At 35.6% G+C, this 19250-nt stretch overlaps 4 protein-coding genes across 6 annotated transcripts; 2 read left to right on the plus strand and 2 right to left on the minus strand.

Annotated features, from left to right (window-relative positions):
* The first annotated feature begins 548 nt into the window (after positions 1–548).
* Positions 549–4771, plus strand: LOC102603570 (plasma membrane ATPase 4). Its single transcript, XM_006341312.2, is given in 11 exon segments — positions 549–608; positions 773–1444; positions 1515–1841; positions 1936–2055; positions 2158–2280; positions 2356–2460; positions 2552–3490; positions 3573–3746; positions 3833–4015; positions 4097–4275; positions 4373–4771. Coding segments are annotated over 11 exon segments (2979 nt in total). The 3' UTR covers positions 4470–4771.
* A 69-nt stretch (positions 4772–4840) lies between these two features.
* LOC102603232 (ribonuclease 3-like protein 1) lies at positions 4841–5955 on the minus strand. Of its 2 annotated transcripts, none has more exons than XM_015306163.1 (3): positions 5608–5955; positions 5395–5458; positions 4841–5277 (listed from the first exon to the last, which is right to left on the minus strand). In XM_015306163.1, exons 1-3 carry the CDS (start codon positions 5723–5725, stop codon positions 5121–5123), a joined length of 339 nt encoding a protein of 112 aa, XP_015161649.1. In that variant the 5' UTR covers positions 5726–5955; the 3' UTR covers positions 4841–5120. The 2 variants fall into 2 exon arrangements, with proteins under 2 accessions (XP_015161649.1, XP_006341373.1); XM_006341311.2 differs by having other exon boundaries at positions 5395–5509; positions 5608–5953.
* A 2023-nt stretch (positions 5956–7978) lies between these two features.
* LOC102603907 (probable receptor-like protein kinase At1g80640) lies at positions 7979–12032 on the minus strand. Of its 2 annotated transcripts, none has more exons than XM_006341314.2 (10): positions 11443–12032; positions 10898–11065; positions 10521–10771; positions 10307–10439; positions 10135–10198; positions 9935–10031; positions 9726–9828; positions 8747–8865; positions 8557–8646; positions 7979–8473 (listed from the first exon to the last, which is right to left on the minus strand). In XM_006341314.2, the coding sequence occupies exons 1-10, from the start codon at positions 11603–11605 to the stop codon at positions 8324–8326; spliced, it is 1338 nt and encodes a 445-aa protein (XP_006341376.1). In that variant the 5' UTR covers positions 11606–12032; the 3' UTR covers positions 7979–8323. The 2 variants fall into 2 exon arrangements, with proteins under 2 accessions (XP_006341376.1, XP_006341375.1); XM_006341313.2 differs by having other exon boundaries at positions 10898–11068.
* Positions 12033–17444: 5412 nt separating this feature from the next.
* LOC107059567 (leucine-rich repeat extensin-like protein 3) lies at positions 17445–18995 on the plus strand. Its single transcript, XM_015306248.1, has one exon. The coding sequence runs from the start codon at positions 17445–17447 to the stop codon at positions 18993–18995; it is 1551 nt and encodes a 516-aa protein (XP_015161734.1).
* The last annotated feature ends 255 nt before the right edge of the window (positions 18996–19250 follow it).

The raw sequence follows: 19250 nt of genomic DNA on the forward strand, positions 1-19250 counted from the left end.
TGTAATTTGGTTTCTTAGTATTATAAACATTGGTGCTCACACATTTTTTTTAATGAGATTTAATAACTTTTGCACTTTTTTATGAGTAACAATTTCACTTTAAAGTTTCTATTTTAACATTAATAAAATGATTTATAGTCGTGTCAAATCAAACCACATCACATAAATTGAGACGGGAGAGTACTAGAAAAAAAGAGAAACGAAAAAGGAAAGAAATTAGTAATTACCGCTAGTTTTTGTTGGTTTAGAATAATTGGTTGGGAGTAAGTAACTCTCACTCAATCCGTTACCTTAGTAAAGCTTAATTAGTTGAATTAATGGGAGTCATCGTACTATAATAATACTACCTATTTACTTCAATTCAAATCTCAATCTATTACACAAATCCGTTAATACCAGACCTAGTCAAATTATGTTTCATATATTGTCATAATATGTTTCATTTATCGTCTCAACAATGTTCATTATGAACAATAATTTCTGATTAATTTATATGTGTGTGTGTGTGTTATATTAGTTGTAGCTGACAGAAAGTGAGTAGATTAAACATGGCGGATCAAAAGGAAACCGTCAGCTTGGATGATATCAAGAAGGAGAACGTTGATCTTGTACGTTTTTTTTCTTCATTTGGTTTTTATATGATAGTATGATCGTCATTTGCAATAGAAAATGTGATTTCTTTTATTATGTTGGTGTATTTATGTACTAATTAAGAATGAATCTTGTTGTCCGGGGAAAATGTCTAACATGCATTGCTTTGTGTGTTATACAGGAAACAATACCAGTGGATGATGTATTTAGGATATTGGTAAGTTCCAAGGAGGGATTGGAATCTCAGGATGCAGCTAGAAGGCTTGAAGTGTTTGGCCAAAATAAACTTGAGGAGAAAAAAGAGAATAAGATCTTAAAATTTTTGGGTTTCATGTGGAATCCCTTGTCATGGGTTATGGAAATTGCTGCTATCATTGCTATTGTATTGGCAAATGGACAGAATAGGCCACCAGATTGGCAAGATTTTCTTGGAATTGTGATCTTGCTTGTCATCAACTCTACGGTTAGTTTCATCGAAGAAAACAATGCAGGCAATGCTGCAGCAGCCTTGATGGCTGGTCTTGCTCCTAAGACGAAGGTGATAAGAGATGGTAGCTGGAAGGAGATGGATGCAGCATTGTTAGTACCAGGGGATGTGATAAGTATTAAGTTGGGGGATATTGTACCGGCTGATGCTCGTTTACTTGATGGAGATCCCTTGAAGATTGATCAATCTGCTCTCACGGGTGAGTCATTACCCGTGACAAAGCACCCAGGGGAGGGAGTTTACTCTGGTTCCACATGTAAACAAGGTGAAATTGAGGCTGTTGTCATTGCAACTGGAATCAGCACCTTTTTCGGAAAAGCTGCTCATCTTGTTGATAGTACCAATAATGTTGGCCACTTCCAGAAGGTAAAAATCTTACATTTTGACTGAAAAGTTGAAATGGAGCTCATCCAGCTGACTTAGATGATTTTGACAGGTGTTGACAGCAATCGGAAACTTCTGCATATGCTCCATTCTAGTTGGAATCATCATAGAAATACTGGTGATGTACCCAATTCAGCACAGAAAGTACAGAGATGGAATTGATAATCTGCTTGTTCTTCTCATTGGAGGGATTCCAATAGCCATGCCTACTGTATTATCGGTCACTATGGCTATTGGATCTCACAAATTGTCAGAACAAGGTGCCATTACTAAGAGGATGACTGCTATAGAGGAGATGGCTGGAATGGATGTTCTTTGTAGTGACAAGACAGGAACTCTTACATTAAACAAACTTGAAGTAGACAAAGGTTTAGTCGAGGTTTGTGAATTAACATGACATTTCTTGTATTTAAAGAGATAAGCCAAAGTGTGTGCTAACTAGATTGTCTTCTTCATTGGGAGGGGTGGTACAGGTCTTCGCAAAGGATATGGACCAAGATACCGTTATTCTTCTTGGGGCCAGAGCTTCAAGGGTTGAAAACCAGGATGCTATAGATGCTTGCATTGTCGGAATGCTAGCAGATGCCAAGGAGGTAGAAAACTTATCCCTTCATTTATGATAGGCCAACTCTCATCGATAGAAAGTGCATCAAGTTACTTGTACCTGAATTTTTTATTTATGTGTGACTCTCTAGGCTAGAGCTGGGATTCAAGAAGTGCACTTCCTGCCTTTTAACCCTGTTGACAAGCGCACAGCTATTACTTACATAGACACCAATGGCAATTGGCATAGGGTTAGCAAAGGTGCACCAGAACAGGTAAGCAAAAGCACTTGATACTTCTTTCTGTCTATAACTGAGTTGGTTACATAATCATTTGAATTCTGTTACCAGATTGTTGATCTTTGTCGCCTAAGTGAGCATGTAAAGAGGAAAGTTCACTCCATCATTGACAAGTTTGCTGATCGTGGTCTTCGCTCTCTTGCAGTGGCTCAACAGGTGAAAAATTTAATAAAGCAAAGTCAGTAGAATTGTGTGTTTTTTTCCTGCTTCAAACTGAAGCCAGTGGATGTATTCTTTCTGAGTACAGACTGTACCAGAGAAGACAAAGGAAAGTCCAGGAGCGCCTTGGGTCTTTGTAGGGCTCTTGCCTCTTTTTGACCCTCCAAGGCATGATAGTGCAGAAACAATTAGGCGTGCCCTTGTCCTTGGTGTCAATGTAAAAATGATAACTGGCGATCAGCTTGCCATAGGCAAGGAGACTGGTCGTAGGCTTGGCATGGGAACAAACATGTATCCTTCTTCCTCCCTCCTGGGGCAGCACAAGGATGAAAGTATTGCTAACCTCCCTGTGGATGAACTCATCGAGATGGCTGATGGCTTTGCCGGAGTCTTTCCAGGTTACTAACTATTTCCCATATATTTTTTACTGTTAGAAAGTCATCCTCCTGACTTCTATTATTAGCAATCTTTATACTTATTTGTATTTGCGCGATATCTTTGGAACTGTGTAGAGCACAAATATGAGATCGTGAGGAAGCTCCAAGAAAGAAAGCACATTTGTGGTATGACAGGAGATGGTGTGAATGATGCCCCTGCTTTGAAGAAAGCAGATATAGGCATAGCTGTGGCAGATGCTACTGATGCTGCTCGTAGTGCATCAGACATAGTTCTCACGGAGCCAGGATTGAGTGTGATAGTGAGTGCTGTTTTGACCAGCCGAGCTATATTTCAGAGGATGAAGAATTATACCATTTATGCTGTTTCTATAACCATCCGAATTGTACTAGGGTTCATGCTCATTGCATTAATCTGGAAGTTTGATTTCTCACCTTTCATGGTTCTTATCATTGCCATTCTTAATGATGGAACCATCATGACCATATCTAAAGATAAGGTGAAGCCATCACCCATGCCTGACTCATGGAAACTTAGAGAAATATTTGCCACTGGCATAGTTCTTGGTACTTACCTAGCCGTGATGACTGTTATCTTCTTTTGGCTTGCACACCAGTCAAATTTCTTCAGTGTAAGTAAATTGTGCACTACTCAATTAACAAACAATATAACTGAAATGTTGCTTATCGATCCAACTTGCACTGTATTTGCAGGACAAATTTGGAGTAAGATCGATTAGAGACAATGTACACGAGCTCAATGCTGCACTGTATCTTCAAGTCAGCATTGTTAGTCAGGCACTCATTTTCGTAACTAGGTCAAGGAGTTGGTCTTACGTAGAACGACCTGGTTTCCTTCTGTTAGCTGCTTTTTTTGTAGCACAGCTGGTAAGTTGGTTAGTTTCCAGTACCAGATTAGCCGTTAGCAGTTAGCACCATAGAACTTCACCTCTAATGATTTGTTTATCTTTCAGGTTGCCACCATAATTGCAGTATATGCAAACTGGGGTTTTGCTAGGATCCATGGTATTGGTTGGGGTTGGGCTGGTGTTATTTGGCTTTACAGTATTATTTTCTACATACCTCTAGATTTTCTAAAATTCGCAATCAGATACATTTTGAGTGGCAGAGCCTGGAACAGTATGATTGAAAACAAGGTACTTCACATCAACAATGTTCATATCAATAAAAAATTTACCTAACATGTTATGACTTGTGACTCTCTTCCTACTGTGCAGGTTGCTTTCACAAACAAGAAGGATTATGGTAGGGGAGAAAGAGAGGCGCAATGGGCATTGGCTCAACGCACATTGCACGGACTTCACCCTCCTGATACTTCACAGATGTATGACAACAAAAGCTATAATGAATTGTCTGAAATAGCTGAGCATGCCAAACGTCGTGCTGAAGTTGCAAGGTACTTCTGATTGATATTTCCATATTGCAGCTTGCAGGGGTCAATTTTCAATAGCTTAACGATTTTCTAATTTCGATTCTTCTGCATTTGTTAATAGGCTAAGAGAGCTTCATACACTCAAGGGGCATGTGGAGTCAGTGGTGAAGCTCAAGGGACTTGACATTGAGACAATTCAGCAACATTACACAGTGTAGTACAGCAACCACAGTACAAAAGTCAGTTGGCAAATAAAGAGTTAGAAATAAGAAATAGAAAACTGTTTCTAGGTTCCCTCTTTCCGTTCCTTTCATTGCTGATTAGCAGATGATATGTGCTCTGGGAATAATGTAGCAAACAAGGTCGGAAAGCAGAGGTCTCGTAAGAGCTAGACAGTTTCCTTTTTAGCTTGTACTTGTATTCTACCAGCTTTTAACTACTTTAATTGTAATTAGCCAAATTCAGAAATTGCAGCATTTCAGTTTATGCAAATGAGATTCACTTTGCTGAAATTTGTTCTCTTTACAACAAACATGTGGTGACTCGTGAGATTTGAACCAAATTTTAACAAGGATTTGAGTTGTGTACCTCTCCAGTAGCAACTCCATCTTGCATTACTTAAGGGCATGCTTCAAAAATATCATTCCGCGCTAGCTAGTCTCCAAAAAGAACAAAACATAATGGAAGTTTCTTATCTAATCAAAAGAACGATAATGAAAGAGATCACAACGCAACAAGTCAACAAGTAGTGTAAACTCATATATTATGGACATCTTAGTTGAAAAAACCTCTTCATACACTTTTAAGTCACATAGCATTAAGATTTAATTCTTTCTGTTTCTGTTTGTAAAATTAAGAAACAAATTAATTCAGTGCTTAAATCTATATCCAGCTTGATTTAGAAACCACAATGCTCCTTCAGCTGCATTCTCTGCTGCAGCTTTCTTCTTTGAATGTGGATTGCCCATACACTCTATAGTTGTTGTACGAAGTCCTCTTATTTCCACAATTACCTTAAAGGTGAACCTGCATTTTAGCTTCTCGATCATTCTAACTACTCATTATATGTTTAATATCTATTCGTAACACCAGTGTTTTAAAAGGCGAGGGCGTACTTTTAAATTGGAATAGTAATAAACTTACAACTTATGGTGATCTGGACCTTCCTCATTGCAACATTCAAATAAAGGTGCTTTCCAATGATTTACTGCACAAATCTCATACAAATGTGATTTGGTGGAGCCCTGATTTTGAGTACCTGTTAAAAAAATCAAACATACCTTTTCCACTTGAAATCTATGGCGTGTACAGTCAATATCTATCCACTAAGAATAGTTTTGGCAGCTTTATATTTACCTTTGCCTTTGGAGTTCCCATCCATGACGGCACGAAGCGGGCGAAACGTATCCGGGTCGGGTACTGTTTCACTTCTATATTCTCCTCGAAGAACTCTTTCAGCTTCACTATATTCCATTATGTTCCAGAAACATCCAAATTAATCTTATCATAAACTCCAATTATCATCAAATTACAAAACTATAGAGATACTATAATTGTGTTTTGAGTGTCGATAACGAATTAGTATTAGTATAGAGATTTTGGTGTATTTTTTTAATTCTTATTTTGGAGCTGTTCTAGAATCATCTTAATAGATCTTATTCATATTTTGTACATAGTGTCACAGTCATAGCGTTGGGTAAACTAAATAAAAGTTGAATTAATTACTACAATTAATTAAAGTTAGGCTTCTCTTGAATTTATTGATTTATAGCCGCAGCTTTCCCTACTGTCATTGTTGATGAATGCCTGTACGAAAGTAATATTTTAAGGATTTGACACGAGTGCGACAAATTTTTTTTGGAGAGTCTGAGCAACATAGAAACACAAATGTACAGATACAATAGAACTTTTTTTTTTTTTTAAAAAAAGAGGTTTGATAATTTTTTTCCATTTGCAGAAAACTTGTTATTCTTCTGAGATGCTTTCTAAACTGGGATGCCATTGATCGAAAGACGAAAGCCTTGTGGGCGAAACTCCTGTTGATGTTTCATTGAGATCTACAGTTCTCTGTTTTCTGTTCAGAAAATTTGTTTCTGAGGATCCCAAGCTGTTGCTTGATGATGTTGTTTCAGTACTCATAACATTATTTATACTAGCTGGTTTGTTGATCTTCATCCCTGTTAATAAGCAGGTAAAGCAATTATCATTCTGCGATTGCGAATCTCTGTTTTCTTGTCTTAGAGAAGAATAAGGAACCTCTGAATTTTTGTTTGAATTTCTATGGAACAACCAGCAGTTAGAAAAACTGCCTTCCTGCTTTTCTGTTGTGTTTTCTTTAAGACTTGATTGTTTCTGAAGTTTATGAACGAGAGCCGGAGAGGATTTCAAGGCAAAGGATTGAAGTCTTTTAAGGGTGCTTATTGGCACAATATAGAATTTTTGGCCAGGCATGAGTGTGGTTTCCGGTGGCAGAATGGCCCATGGCTGCTGGAAAACCGTTGGATGACAAATCCAACTTTTCGGGTTTCTGTTGATTATTTCTGATGCAAGAATAGGCCTGTCATGAAGTTCTATATGTCCTCCTGGATGAACAATTTTTACAAACATGTTTTTGGTATTACGACTGCATATCCAGTTCGTAAAGGCCATGATTTTTTAAGCATATAACCCGAATTTGTTTCCTTTTCCGGGTGCCAGGGGAAGAGTAGATCAGGTGAATTAATAGTTATGAGCTGGGATGGTTAATGAAAAAGATAGCATATTTTTTTAATACTATTGTGTTTGATGTAAACATCCTTAGATATTGCCGTGAGGTTTACTAAGAACGGAATCTTACATGTACGTAAACAATAAATTCCTTGGTGTGTCGTCCAGCAATCAGGATTTTGTTTTTATCGGTCTACGAAAGAAAACTGTATTTGCTGGAAAGTGTATATAACGGAGTACAAATGAAATTTGACGGGATAGTATAACGGCAAGGGTAAATTTGGCCTGATAGTATAACAGATAGTAAACGTAGACAATATCCGAAAGTAGAGAGGTAAATTTGACCCTTCGTGTTTGTGAATGAAACACATCTGATATACCGATGGTAGCCAAGTTGGTGTGACTGAAAACTTCAAGGAAACCAGCTATTGACACTGGTTTTCCAGAAGGAGAATCTTCAAACTAGGAAGAAACAACACTGTCCTTTTGTCTTTCTTAATGTGAATGTTGTTTCACTAAAAGATACGTTCAAATTGTACCACGTGACTATCTAAGACAATGAACTGGATATTCTTTTCCCCCTTCTATGACTCCAGTTGTTATTAAAGTTCAAATTCAACTGGTAGGTTGACGATTCGAGTTACACCGGAGGGTAAGTGGAAACAACACTGATCTTCCTAGGGAATGGGGTGGGAAAAAAAAGAAAACTCAATCTAGCCAGCAGCTGATGAGGAAGTACCCTTCCTTAAAAGAGGATGGCATTTATCATTTTTATGGTCCCAGATCCACAAAAATTGTAGGCCATGCTACACATGGTTTGCATTAATGACATACATTTATCTTCTTTATTGGAGATGTAGAAAAAGGCCAAAAATGGTGCTTGAATGAGAGATAACATTTTTATCCTATCTACCAAGGAATACAAAAAAATCAGCACGTGAAGCTCAACAAGGTGGGGAAAGGGGTAGGAGAAGCTGGAGCCTGGCCAAGCTAATCATAATAGCTATTGATGGACAAGAAATAAGCAGAACAGAAAAACTTTTGTATACACAAAAATACTGGAATATTTTCGCAAGTCATTCTTTACACTAGAAGCATATTAATTCCTCTAATACATAAATAAAACAATCATGAAAGGCCAAAAACTTGAAGTGAAATCAGAGCTTTTGCTACCTCAAATTTACAACTATATACACACAGCATAAATTTTCTTTTGGTGAGTGGTCCTACACTAAATTCATAGCAAAAATTGCATTCGACAAATAACAAACAAAAGATGCAAGAAAGCAAGAGGAAAGGTCAAGTTGCTCATTCAATTACCAGCTTCAGTGTCTATAGTAAACTTTGAACGAAGAAACTCATCTTGTTAAGCACTAATAGATAGTGCAGAATCCGCAATTCTCAGGGACCCACCAAGGTCAATTGGTACAAGGGGAATGAAGGAGTGCAGGACATCTGTTATCAGTGGTCGGTAACTTGGTTCTGGTTGTACACATAGCACGGCTACAGCAGCAACCTATCAAATCATCCGTTTTGATTCCATAAGTTAAAATAGTAAAATGAAAGTAATAATTTGGTAAAAGATCCAGGTGCACTCACTTGATACAAGTGCTTCAGGTCCATTCCATCTCTAATGACAGAATCAACAATATTAGGGAGCTTTGACCTGTCAGTTAGTTGTGGCATCGCCTGTTTGACATGAAATTACTTAAACGTCAGCATCCCGTTAGCTCAAAGAGATTTAGAGCAAACATTCAAGTATGATTAGACTATCTCTTGCATAACATACCCATGTGACTATAGATTGACATTGAGCTCCCTCTAGTCTCTCCACTGGTCTTCTCCCCAGCAAAAGCTCCAGAAGTATAATGCCGAAAGCATAGACGTCACTCTTATCAGTTAATTTCCCTGAAGCGCAGCAAAAATATAGGCAAAAATGTTTTAATTTCAGATTTCTGGTTAGGATGTTATTTCATATGAGGAGAGCGTGAAAAACAAGCTTTAACATTTACATTATTAATTTGAGAAAAAGAAAATTTAGCATTCATTTCTTTTTCATTAGCATACAAAGTATTGTGGACTAGGTAAGAGCTTTTGCAACTTCATTGGAGTATCCTTGATCTGTATCTGCAATTTCCTTCCACTTCAACTTAACCAAAAGCTAGGTAGCACTCAACCAATAATAGTACAGAACTGAACTCTGCCTTTTGAAATAAACTAATCAGGGTATATATTTTTGGACGTTAACACATAAAATATCAATCTTAAGATATTAGTTAACATTTCTCTCTCCCTTTTTCTTCAACGTGACAAAGAAACAACGTTGAAGCCTCGAAGGTAAAATGGTCATCACAAGGGAGTCAAAACATTAATGTGAAGTTCAGCCGTATCTTGGAGAAGCAAAGTCATCATACTAGAGAAGAAATGAGAATCTCGTAAGCAAAAGAAGAGAAGCCTATCTTCTTCACATAATCTAATTGTTGATAAATCAAATATGTAGCGATAGCAATTACATCAGGAGCTCAGTGATGATGGTGCTTCTTTGTATATGCTTTTGCAGATGGGTATATGAATTCTAGGAGGGACCAATTTTTTCTAATCTCAGAGGAGCAAAGTGAGGATAATTCTTGGGAGACACTTCTATGACATGAAACAGAAGACAAGATAAGTAAATTGGAAGTGTCTACTAGATGAGGCACCTTCAAACAAATTAACATCAACATCATCTTCATTTAGCAAATTGTGATAAAATGGGGAGTCTCACATACCATCTAAAAGGTACTCTGGAGCCACATAACCCAGAGTTCCTGAAAGCTTTATATTGCTCTTGCTCAAGTTCCATCCAGCTATAGCAAGACCAAAATCAGAAAGCTGATCAAAGTAAAAGCTGACCGATTCAGACAAGCCAAAACATACCAAAATGTCTATAAAGGAGAAGCAATTGAGTGAGATCTATGTGCTTATATTGCTAGTTTACCTTTGCATTGAAGTTGGAATCCAGTAGAACATTAGATGACTTGAGATCTCTATGGATTACAGGGGGGTTACAGCGTTCATGGAGGTATTCTAGTCCCCTGGTCAATTTCAACAGCATAACTATAACATTAACTTCCAGAAACACAGAACTGAGGGAGAAAAAAGAAAGAGGTAGCACTAATAAATCATAACATTACATACCTAGCCACATCCAATGCAATTTTCATGCGAAGATGCCAAGTCAAAGCTGATCCACGAGGAGGTCCTGATCACGCAGGTCAACTCAATTATGGAAAACGGATAACAATGTAGATAGCATATATACACTTGTTCTCTTTTGTACTTTATATCAGGACATAGATATGGCTATTACCATGCAATTGGAATTCCAAAGATCCATTCTGCATCATCTCATACACCAGGAATTGTGCATTGCTATGAATGCAGTACCCAAGAAGCGAAATAATATTTTGATGCTGAAATTTACTCAACATGTCCACCTCATTCTGAAATTCAATCAAATATCTGTTTTAGCACAAAATAATTATCACTATGGTTACATTCTGGGTCAAAATCTATCAGACTACCTCAAATTCTTTCTCAGCATCCTGGTCCCCACCATGAGTTCTTTTAACAGCTGCTTGGACGTCGTCACTGAATTGAGCTTTATAAACACATCCCAATCTACCTTCTCCTATAGAATTCTTCTCATTGAAATTATCAGTTGCAGCTACTAACGACTGGTACTCGATCACAGCAACTAGTCCTTTCTTACCGACAGTTTTTAAAGAAGGGAACTTGGCCATTATAGGACCCCATGAAAGCCCCTTCACAGGCTCTACACCATAAATTTGGAACAAATAAACAATGTGCAAGCTTGGTACAGAAAATGAAACAATTTAAATAACCAACAGAAACTCAAACCATCCTTCAAAAAAGTGACTTCTTTTAATAACAAAGTTACCTCCTTTCTGATGTCCTTGTTCGACGGAATTCTTCCGTGTTTTCAGTCTGTATATCCAAAAGCAAGATGAAAACAGCAGAATTCCAGCAAGAAGGGTTGAAGCAACAATAAGTGAAATCAAAATTCTCTTGTTTAGATCCTGGTGGTGAACCACTTTGAACTCTGCAACTCCTGATTAGAAAATAAAAGTAGATTCAATGAGGTTGAGCTTTGATTAGAAACTAAAACTACAAAAAGAGAAATGCCCCTTTTCCATTTCCAATCTTTAGCTTATTGAAAGAAGAAAATATGGTCCTTTTCAATTTTAAATTTTTCTTGAGAGCATAATTATGTCTGCCATCAAAAGGGTAATGAATATTTCAAAAAAGCAAAAGTACCCTGCAAATCAGTTCAAAAAAACAAAGAGGGAGGTAACAAATCTAAGTATCAAACTGCAAGTTCCTTCTAACTTTAGCATAAGTTAACTAATTGCACCTTCAATGTGTACCCATCAAGAAGATCCATACAAAAAAAAAGATGGTTTTTTTTTTTGCATTGTTAATTACCAGGAGAAGGGGCGTCCTTATCAGAAGAAATTTGAAAAATGGGTCCTTTCTCAGTAGGAAGAACTGGATCGGCACTAGGAGGCTGTGGAGTTACATCAACTGGAGCCGACAACAAAGGAGTAACAAAAACCCAAATGGGTACAACCAAGATGAGTAGTTTCATCTCTTTTCTTGCTTCAAAATGACATACAAAACTAACAATCAGTGATATTTCTGCAGAAAGACTCAATCTTTTTGAAAATTGAAATGTGGATAGTAAATGGGGTATCTCAGTTATGCTTTTTAGCAGAAAAAATGGAAAGAAAGGGACAAAATAATGTGGCAGATGGTAGTCAGGAAAATGAAAAAGGAAAAAGGAAAAGCAAGTTTGTTTTTGTAAACCTGAAAAAGCTAAAAGGGGAAGAGAGACACAACAATCTCGTGGCAGTTATCAAAAGTTGAAAATCCTTTCATCAGAGAGTTAAGAAATTCACGTATTCTATATAGTCTAATGTCTATGCCTGGCTGGCTGTATTGGAGATTGTGCTAGTGGGGTTTTGACACTATTTTGTTATGTATTGGGGATTTGGGAGAAGAGAGTGTTCAGTGTGAAATTAGTGCTCACTCCATATCTTAATTATGTTAGTTAATGATTTTTGAGAGTCAAATGATTATTCTTTTATTTTTAAAATATCAATATTAAATTTCTTTGACAATTTACATGATATATTTTAAACAATCAATATTAAATTTCTTTGTTCAAATTTATATGATAAAGAAACTGTCATTTTGAATTTATTTATTAATGAAATAATTTATGACCAGGTAAGTGGTCAAATAATGTTTTAAACCACACATTTTAAAAGACTTTATTTTGTCTTGTTAAGTCAAACAGTGTTAAAATGGAGAGAGTTGACCTAGAGCCAGTTTGGATTGACTAGTTTTGAAGTCATAAAAAAAAAAGTAGGGGGGAGACCTACTTTTGATTTTTGACTTATTTTAAGTCATTTTTAATTTTGTCAAACACTTTCTAACTTATTATAAATCACTTTTGACTTATTTTAAGTTATTTTTTATATTTTTCAAACACTTCAAAAAGTCAAAAACTGACTTAAAAGTGAATTTGACCAACTTTTAAGCCAATCCAAACACTCTCTAAGTCAACTCTCTCAATTTTAACTCTCTCCATAAAATAAAGTCTTTTTAAAAATAATTTAAAATAAATCAAAAAATAACTTAAAATAAGTTAGGAAGTATTTGGGAAGGTTAAAAATAACTTAAAATAAGTAGGTCTCCCAAGACTCTTTTTTTAAAAACTTAAAAGTCATTTAAGTTTGACCTTTAATTTTTTACTTTAAAAAAAAATAAATCAAGCCAATCCAAACAGGCTCTTAGTACTCTTTTTCTCTCTTCCTTTTTAATTATCATAGTTTCCTTTTTGAGAGTCAAACTATATGAACTTTGACTAACATTTTAAAATATATTTTTTCATCATATTGATATGAAAATGTTGTAATTTAAAGTACTTTTCATATAGTTTTTAAATATCTAAATTTTTATTTTAAAATATAGAATTAATGTAATCTAATATAGATTTGCAATTTAGTCAAATTGACTGTCAAAAAACACAACATAACAACTAAAAAGAAATGGAAAAAAATAGTTTTTATATAATTTTTAAATATGTAACTTTTCTATAAAAAATAATAATTTTATATTTAAATTTATGATTATATATAATAAAACTTAACTCTCAAACATTTGAATTGAATGTATTTGAACAAGGGAGTACATGTTTTTATATAGGTGGCATATATTATAACAATCAATCTCATTTTATGGGTAATGAATCTTTTGGAGCCAATGATATAACATTTTTAAAATTATAAGATTCAAAAGATATTTATAATTTCTTATACACACCATTTTGATCAATTGGACATAAAAGATTTTACTTGAAAGGTTTAAAATATTCAAAAGTGTAATTTTTATATTAGTAATTTTTTTTATCTAATTAATCTATGGAAAAGGGCAAAAAATATCCCTAAACTATAAGAAAAGGTTTAAAAATACCCTTTATCCATCTTTGAGTCTAAAAATACTGTTCTACTCATTTTTTGGTTTAAGAATATCATTTCATTCATTTTTTGACTCACATGTACTCTTAAAACTAACTACCATCTCTTTATTTTGTTTTTAAAATATTTATTATCTGTCATTTTCTTATTGGATGAAATAAAAACCTCACCTCTTCTAGATTTTCACCATAATTTATCCAAGTCAAAAGAACCTCAATTTTATTTTATTTTCTTCAAAAAATCTAATGGTTTTTTGTATTTATTGCATTTTTTTTAAGTTTGTTTTGGATTGATGAAGAAGGATATTGTTCTGACTTGATAAATTATATGAAAAAAAATTTAAACTTTTTTAAAACCACTATATTAGTATTTTGTATTTGTTGTAGGGTTTTTTTAAATAATTTTTTGGGGGTCATGAAACAAGTATATTGTTTTAACTTGAATAAATTATGAAAAATAATTTTTAATTTTTTTTATAAATATCTATATTATTTTTTTCGAATATTTTGTGCCTTTTTTTGTCTGTGTATGTTATATGGTTAGTGTATTTATCACATGTATATCTTTCTTTCTTTTTTCAAATGAATTGTATAATAAAATTATTTCCACGGTTAGGAAAATGAAAAAAGTAATAAATATTACTTGCGAAGCATTGATGAAGAGTACTCGAAGAAAAAAAAATACTAGCCTGAGCTCTGAGAGTGTTGTTTGCAGGTAGCGAAAATTAATTACATTAGTAAATTTAATCAGAAGTGTGTTAACATACCACCTATCTGTTGGTTCTTATAATTTAGAAAATAGATTTTTTCTTATAATTTATCCAAGCTAAAATAATATGCATGCTTCATGACCCCATACAAATTATATTTAAAAAAGAAAAAACTACAACAAATAAAAAAAATTACTCATTTTTTATTTATTCAAGTCAAAATATCCTTCTTCATAAAAACAAAATCAACTTAAAAAAAATAAAAATAAAGAGAACATTGCTAATTCTATGAGTATATGTGAGCCATAAAGGTGAATAGAAGAGTATTTTTAGACCAAAATATGAATAAATGGGTATTTTTAGACCAAAAAATGGATGAGATATTTTTAAACCTTTTCCTATAATTCAAGAGATAATTCAAAAGTGTTTTTAATTTTTTTCGGATTAAACTATGACAAATGAAATAAAACGGAGGAACTATTGAAGCTACCATGTGGCCCTTGTGACTAATAATTTTTATTGTACACCGACTACTAGCTTGGAAAGAAAAATCAAACCCCTCAACCACTTCTAGACTTATATATATAATAAGATAAAAAACAATCTGATTTGACAATGATAGTTCATAATTGAGTACCATTCAAGATCTAAAATACTTAATCACTCACCTTTTTGGATGGATCCCACTAATATATATATATTATTGTACTAAGCTATAACGCATTATTATAGCTTAAACCTACATTTAATCCCTTTTCGTCTATTACATTATTTTAACTAAGAAATTATATGTACACAAGTTATGCCAATATGAATTGGGTGGACTACATTTTGAGTTTTGAGTGTAATTAATTAGATTGTACTATAGTATAAATTATGTTACTCTAATTATAGTACAATTATTCCTTGTTTTTTTTTTCTGTTCAAATTTTGAGTTTTGAGTGTAATTAATTAGATTGTAATAGTGTATAACTTATGTTACTCTAATTATAGTACAATTATTCCTTGTTAATTTTTTTTTCTGTTCAAATTGTAACCCTGATATTTTTGTATAATTTCCTCATTATACATTGAATTAATTTATTTTCCCAAAGTCAAACAAATCTATTTTAATTATTTTATAGTGCTGTGTGCTTTATTTTTTTTATTTTTTTTTGCAGAGATATGTATTTATTGTTTACCAGTGGTAAGTGCAATTTGAAGAAAGACGACAATCAGCATTCAGCCCAGCATAATCCCCACGAGAGTAACAGCCCAACAGTTGCTGACTGCTGGCAAATTAAATGTGCGCTGTGTATTACTTAAAATACTCTAGAAAGTAATAAATGAATAAATAATAAAAATTATATTATTTCTAATTATTATAAGTCATCATACTTATTAGGAAATAGATTGAAAATAATTAGAACTCAATATATTAAGAATAAAATAGATAATAAAAAATAATAATGTTTGTATACACTCTATCCTTCCTTCCCAAACCTCACTTGGTGGGACTCACAGAGCCATTGCCAAATTCGTTTACATACAATAATTAGATTTAGACCTCATAACTTAACAATAATTATCGAATCAATTTAATACTACACTAGTTTTCCTCCCCAATAATTGTGAAATTATGACAGTACAAAAAAATGTAACAGTTATAACTGATGAGTAATTAAAGATTGACAACAGGAAACCTTGAACTTCTTTTGAGACAAGAAAAGGAAAACTCAATAGAATAAAACAAAGAGGGTGGGTTGAGTGTACGCATGCTCGTCGTGTATGGTGTTGTTATCACGCGCGTATCACTTATTTTGTCAGCTTACTACATTGGTTTGTCAAGTTTTGCATAATGGATTTAGTAAGTCAATGCTTTTCTTATTATCTTAATCTTCGATTCTACAAATTTCATAGATCAACTCAAAATTCAAATAATACAATACATTTAACACAGAAAAAAACAAGAAAAAGAAATTCAGACCCACTCACACTCATTTCTAAACTACTAATATCTTATCTCCATTTTTGGCAGTCAAAATTTTCATGGGTTCAAAATCGAAAGAAGTACACACAAACCAGCTGAAAAGATTCAACATGTACATGTAGATATAAAAAATAGTTTTAACTTTTCAACGAAGGTGGTCCACCCCTGACCCTCATAACTGTTCCAAATTTTTACTTGGTCACCAACACCCATGGGCCATGAATTTGGTTGTGTTGGGCTTCTTATGTGCATTCCAAGATGGGCAGGGCCTATGTAATGTCTCCTCCTACAGTAGTACTACACATTCTTCATCATAAAGATTTTCCTTACAATGTCTGCAAACTGAAGTGTGTGTTATAGACAAGTTTTTTTGGTTCCACAAAGTACTGTGTATAAATACTGTTCATACAATAAGTACGATAACTCATCTCTCATGGTAGACAAAAAAAATGTTGTTAAACCTAATAAATGTGTATTAACTGCTTTACTTGACAATGTTTGGAAAGAAAAGCTCATCACAATTAGCAGTTTGAATTTCCATTTTTTTTGGGTTTTTGCCAAACCAATTGATTGGGCTTAACACGAGCACATAGCTTGGGCCTCTCAACACAATAGTAGAGAAACAAACCAGTCCAACAATAACAGTTGTTTGATTATTTCTGCTGTATGGCTCTGTATCCTTATCGAATTGTAGCAAGCCATGGTTTATCCTTCTACTCTGCACAACACCTGCATGAGAATTAAATGTAGAATTAAACGTTTCTAATAAGTTATCTCTTTTACATTCAATCTTGTTTTTGGTCAGCTCTTTGCTGAAAGGATCAAGGGTGGCACATACAACAAGACACTTCATTCATTTCATTCAATTGCCGCATTTTCCACAGCAAACTGTCCCCTGCAAATGATCATTCATCAATCATCCCTCCAACTAATCCCACATTTGCAGTAATGTTCACGGTTCAACAACTAAATGACATTAACTCTACTCAATCATCCTGCAATAAACACAAGCTTAACCTTGATATGCCAACCTTTATAAGCGGATAGACTCCGGTCAAGTTCGCATTCCATCGATATTTGTGATGCATTAATTTACTGTTGCCCAGTTGTTGCATGCGGCGCATTTAACATATGATCATTCTTCTATGTGCCACTAACAAATTTCATTTCCTCAATAACTCTATAAATCTGCATATTTATGAACATGCATGATATGATTATCAAAACATTGTATGGAAAATGAAGGACACTTGATGAATAATTCGAGATGAAAATTAACATTGTTATTCTGAGTTTGATAGCCTTGCTCTTGATTTCTTCAACCTTATTAGTGGAAGCGAGAAGTGGGATTAATGAAGAAGAGAAGAGAAGAAGCCGCGGCGGCGTAGGAAGAAGTAGAAGAAGCAGTGGTGGGAGAAGATCAAGAGGAAGGTCTTCGTCATCTTCGCGTAATTGTGATCCTTTATTTTCATACCTCTTTGGAAGTTGTGGTCAATGGCCTTTCCCTCGTAATTCACAAAACAACCCATTTACGCAACCAATGTCCCCTTCACCTTCACCTCGCCGCCCAGCTACGCCGTTCCGTCCTCCGATTTTGCCGTCTCCTCCCCCAGCTGTTATACGGCCACCAGTTATCCCGTCTCCACCACCTCTCATTCCTTCACCTCCATTAGTAACACCATCTCCGCCTCCACTCGTGACCCCGTCACCTCCACCGGTCGTAGCGCCATCACCACCACCCGTAGTCGCTTCTCCGCCACCAGCTTCACCACCACCGGTCTTCCCACCTCCTCCGTTAGTTCCATATCCGCCACCACCTTCTCCTCCACCACCAATTCCACCACCACCTTTAGTACCTTCCCCACCTCCACCAGAATCTCCACCATTCTTTGTCTTCCCACCACCCCTTGTTGCTTCGCCACCTCCACCGGCGGAACCTGTCTTCCCTTGGTTGTCTCCTCCTGACCCAGACGACACTCCCAATTTTCCGCTATTTTCTCCCCCGCCGTTGGTACCCGATTTTCCCTTCCCAACACCTCAAACACCAGATTTTCCACCAGAAACTCCACTTGTGCCAATATTTTCTCCACCACAACAAGATTTCCCCCCACCTACACCACTTTTCCCCATATTTTCTCCCCCTCCAATTTTCACTCTTCCACCGCCGGAACAAAATTTACCTCCAGCTACACCGCTTGTCCCTATTTTTCCGCCAGCAGATGACCAGCCAGTACTTCCCGATCAACCACCAAACAGTTTTCTGCCGTCTCCACTGATTCCTGAACAACCACCAACCAATTTTCTGCCATCACCGGTGTTTCCTGATCAACCACCAAACAACTTTCTGCCGTCACCGGTGTTTCCTGATCAACCACCAAACAACTTTCTGCCGTCACCGGTGTTTCCTGATCAACCACCAAACAACTTTCTGCCGTCACCGGTGTTTCCTGATCAACCACCAAACAACTTTCTGCCGTCACCGGTGTTTCCTGATCAACCACCAAACAACTTTCTGCCGTCACCGGTGTTTCCTGATCAACCACCAAACAACTTTCTGCCGTCACCGGTGTTTCCTGATCAACCACCAAACAACTTTCTGCCGTCACCGGTGTTTCCTGATCAACCACCAACCAATTTCATGCCGTCACCGGTGTTTCCTGATCAACCACCGGTCAATTTCCTACCGTCACCGGTAATTCCTGAACAACCGCCAGAAACATTTCTTCTGTCACCGTTAGTTCCCGATCAAGCTCCGCCAGTTACAGTAATTCCGCCATTTGAGCTTCCGCCTCAGCCGGACTCGCCACCATTCGCCTAATAATTAATGGTGATCATGGAGCTGCTCTAGAGAAAATGATCAAAATGGTCCTTAATGTATGGCTTTGATTTCATTTGGTCCTTAATGTATGGACTTGATGGAAATGGTCTGGTCCTTAATCCTAAAATTAATATTTTATTTTATTTTGCCGTCAAAATACACGGAATATGTAAAAGATACACTCGTTCAAGACTTTCCTTCCCCTGTTTCCAAAAATTCCAAAAGGGCACATCAATTTTTTTTTAACCAAAAGGG

The sequence above is a fragment of the Solanum tuberosum genome, unplaced genomic scaffold (assembly GCF_000226075.1).
Source record: "Solanum tuberosum cultivar DM 1-3 516 R44 unplaced genomic scaffold, SolTub_3.0 scf00026, whole genome shotgun sequence".
NCBI lineage: Eukaryota > Viridiplantae > Streptophyta > Magnoliopsida > Solanales > Solanaceae > Solanum > Solanum tuberosum.

Bases quoted from the DNA above. Each gene is read 5' to 3' on its own strand.
- LOC102603232 (XM_006341311.2), bottom strand. From the start codon at position 5,725: ATGGAATATAGTGAAGCTGAAAGAGTTCTTCGAGGAGAATATAGAAGT. The intron at 5,510-5,607 runs GTAAATATAAAG...TTTTTTTAACAG, and splicing joins TGGGAACTCCAAAGGCAAAG to GTACTCAAAATCAGGGCTCC. The intron at 5,278-5,394 runs GTAAGTTTATTA...GCTAAAATGCAG, and splicing joins GGTCCAGATCACCATAAGTT to GTTCACCTTTAAGGTAATTG.
- LOC102603907 (XM_006341313.2), bottom strand. From the start codon at position 11,605: ATGAAACTACTCATCTTGGTTGTACCCATTTGGGTTTTTGTTACTCCT. The intron at 11,069-11,442 runs GTAATTAACAAT...TTTTCTAATCAG, and splicing joins TAAGGACGCCCCTTCTCCTG to GAGTTGCAGAGTTCAAAGTG. The intron at 9,829-9,934 runs GTAAACTAGCAA...TACTTTGATCAG, and splicing joins ATTCCAACTTCAATGCAAAG to CTTTCTGATTTTGGTCTTGC.
- LOC107059567 (XM_015306248.1), top strand. From the start codon at position 17,445: ATGAAAATTAACATTGTTATTCTGAGTTTGATAGCCTTGCTCTTGATT.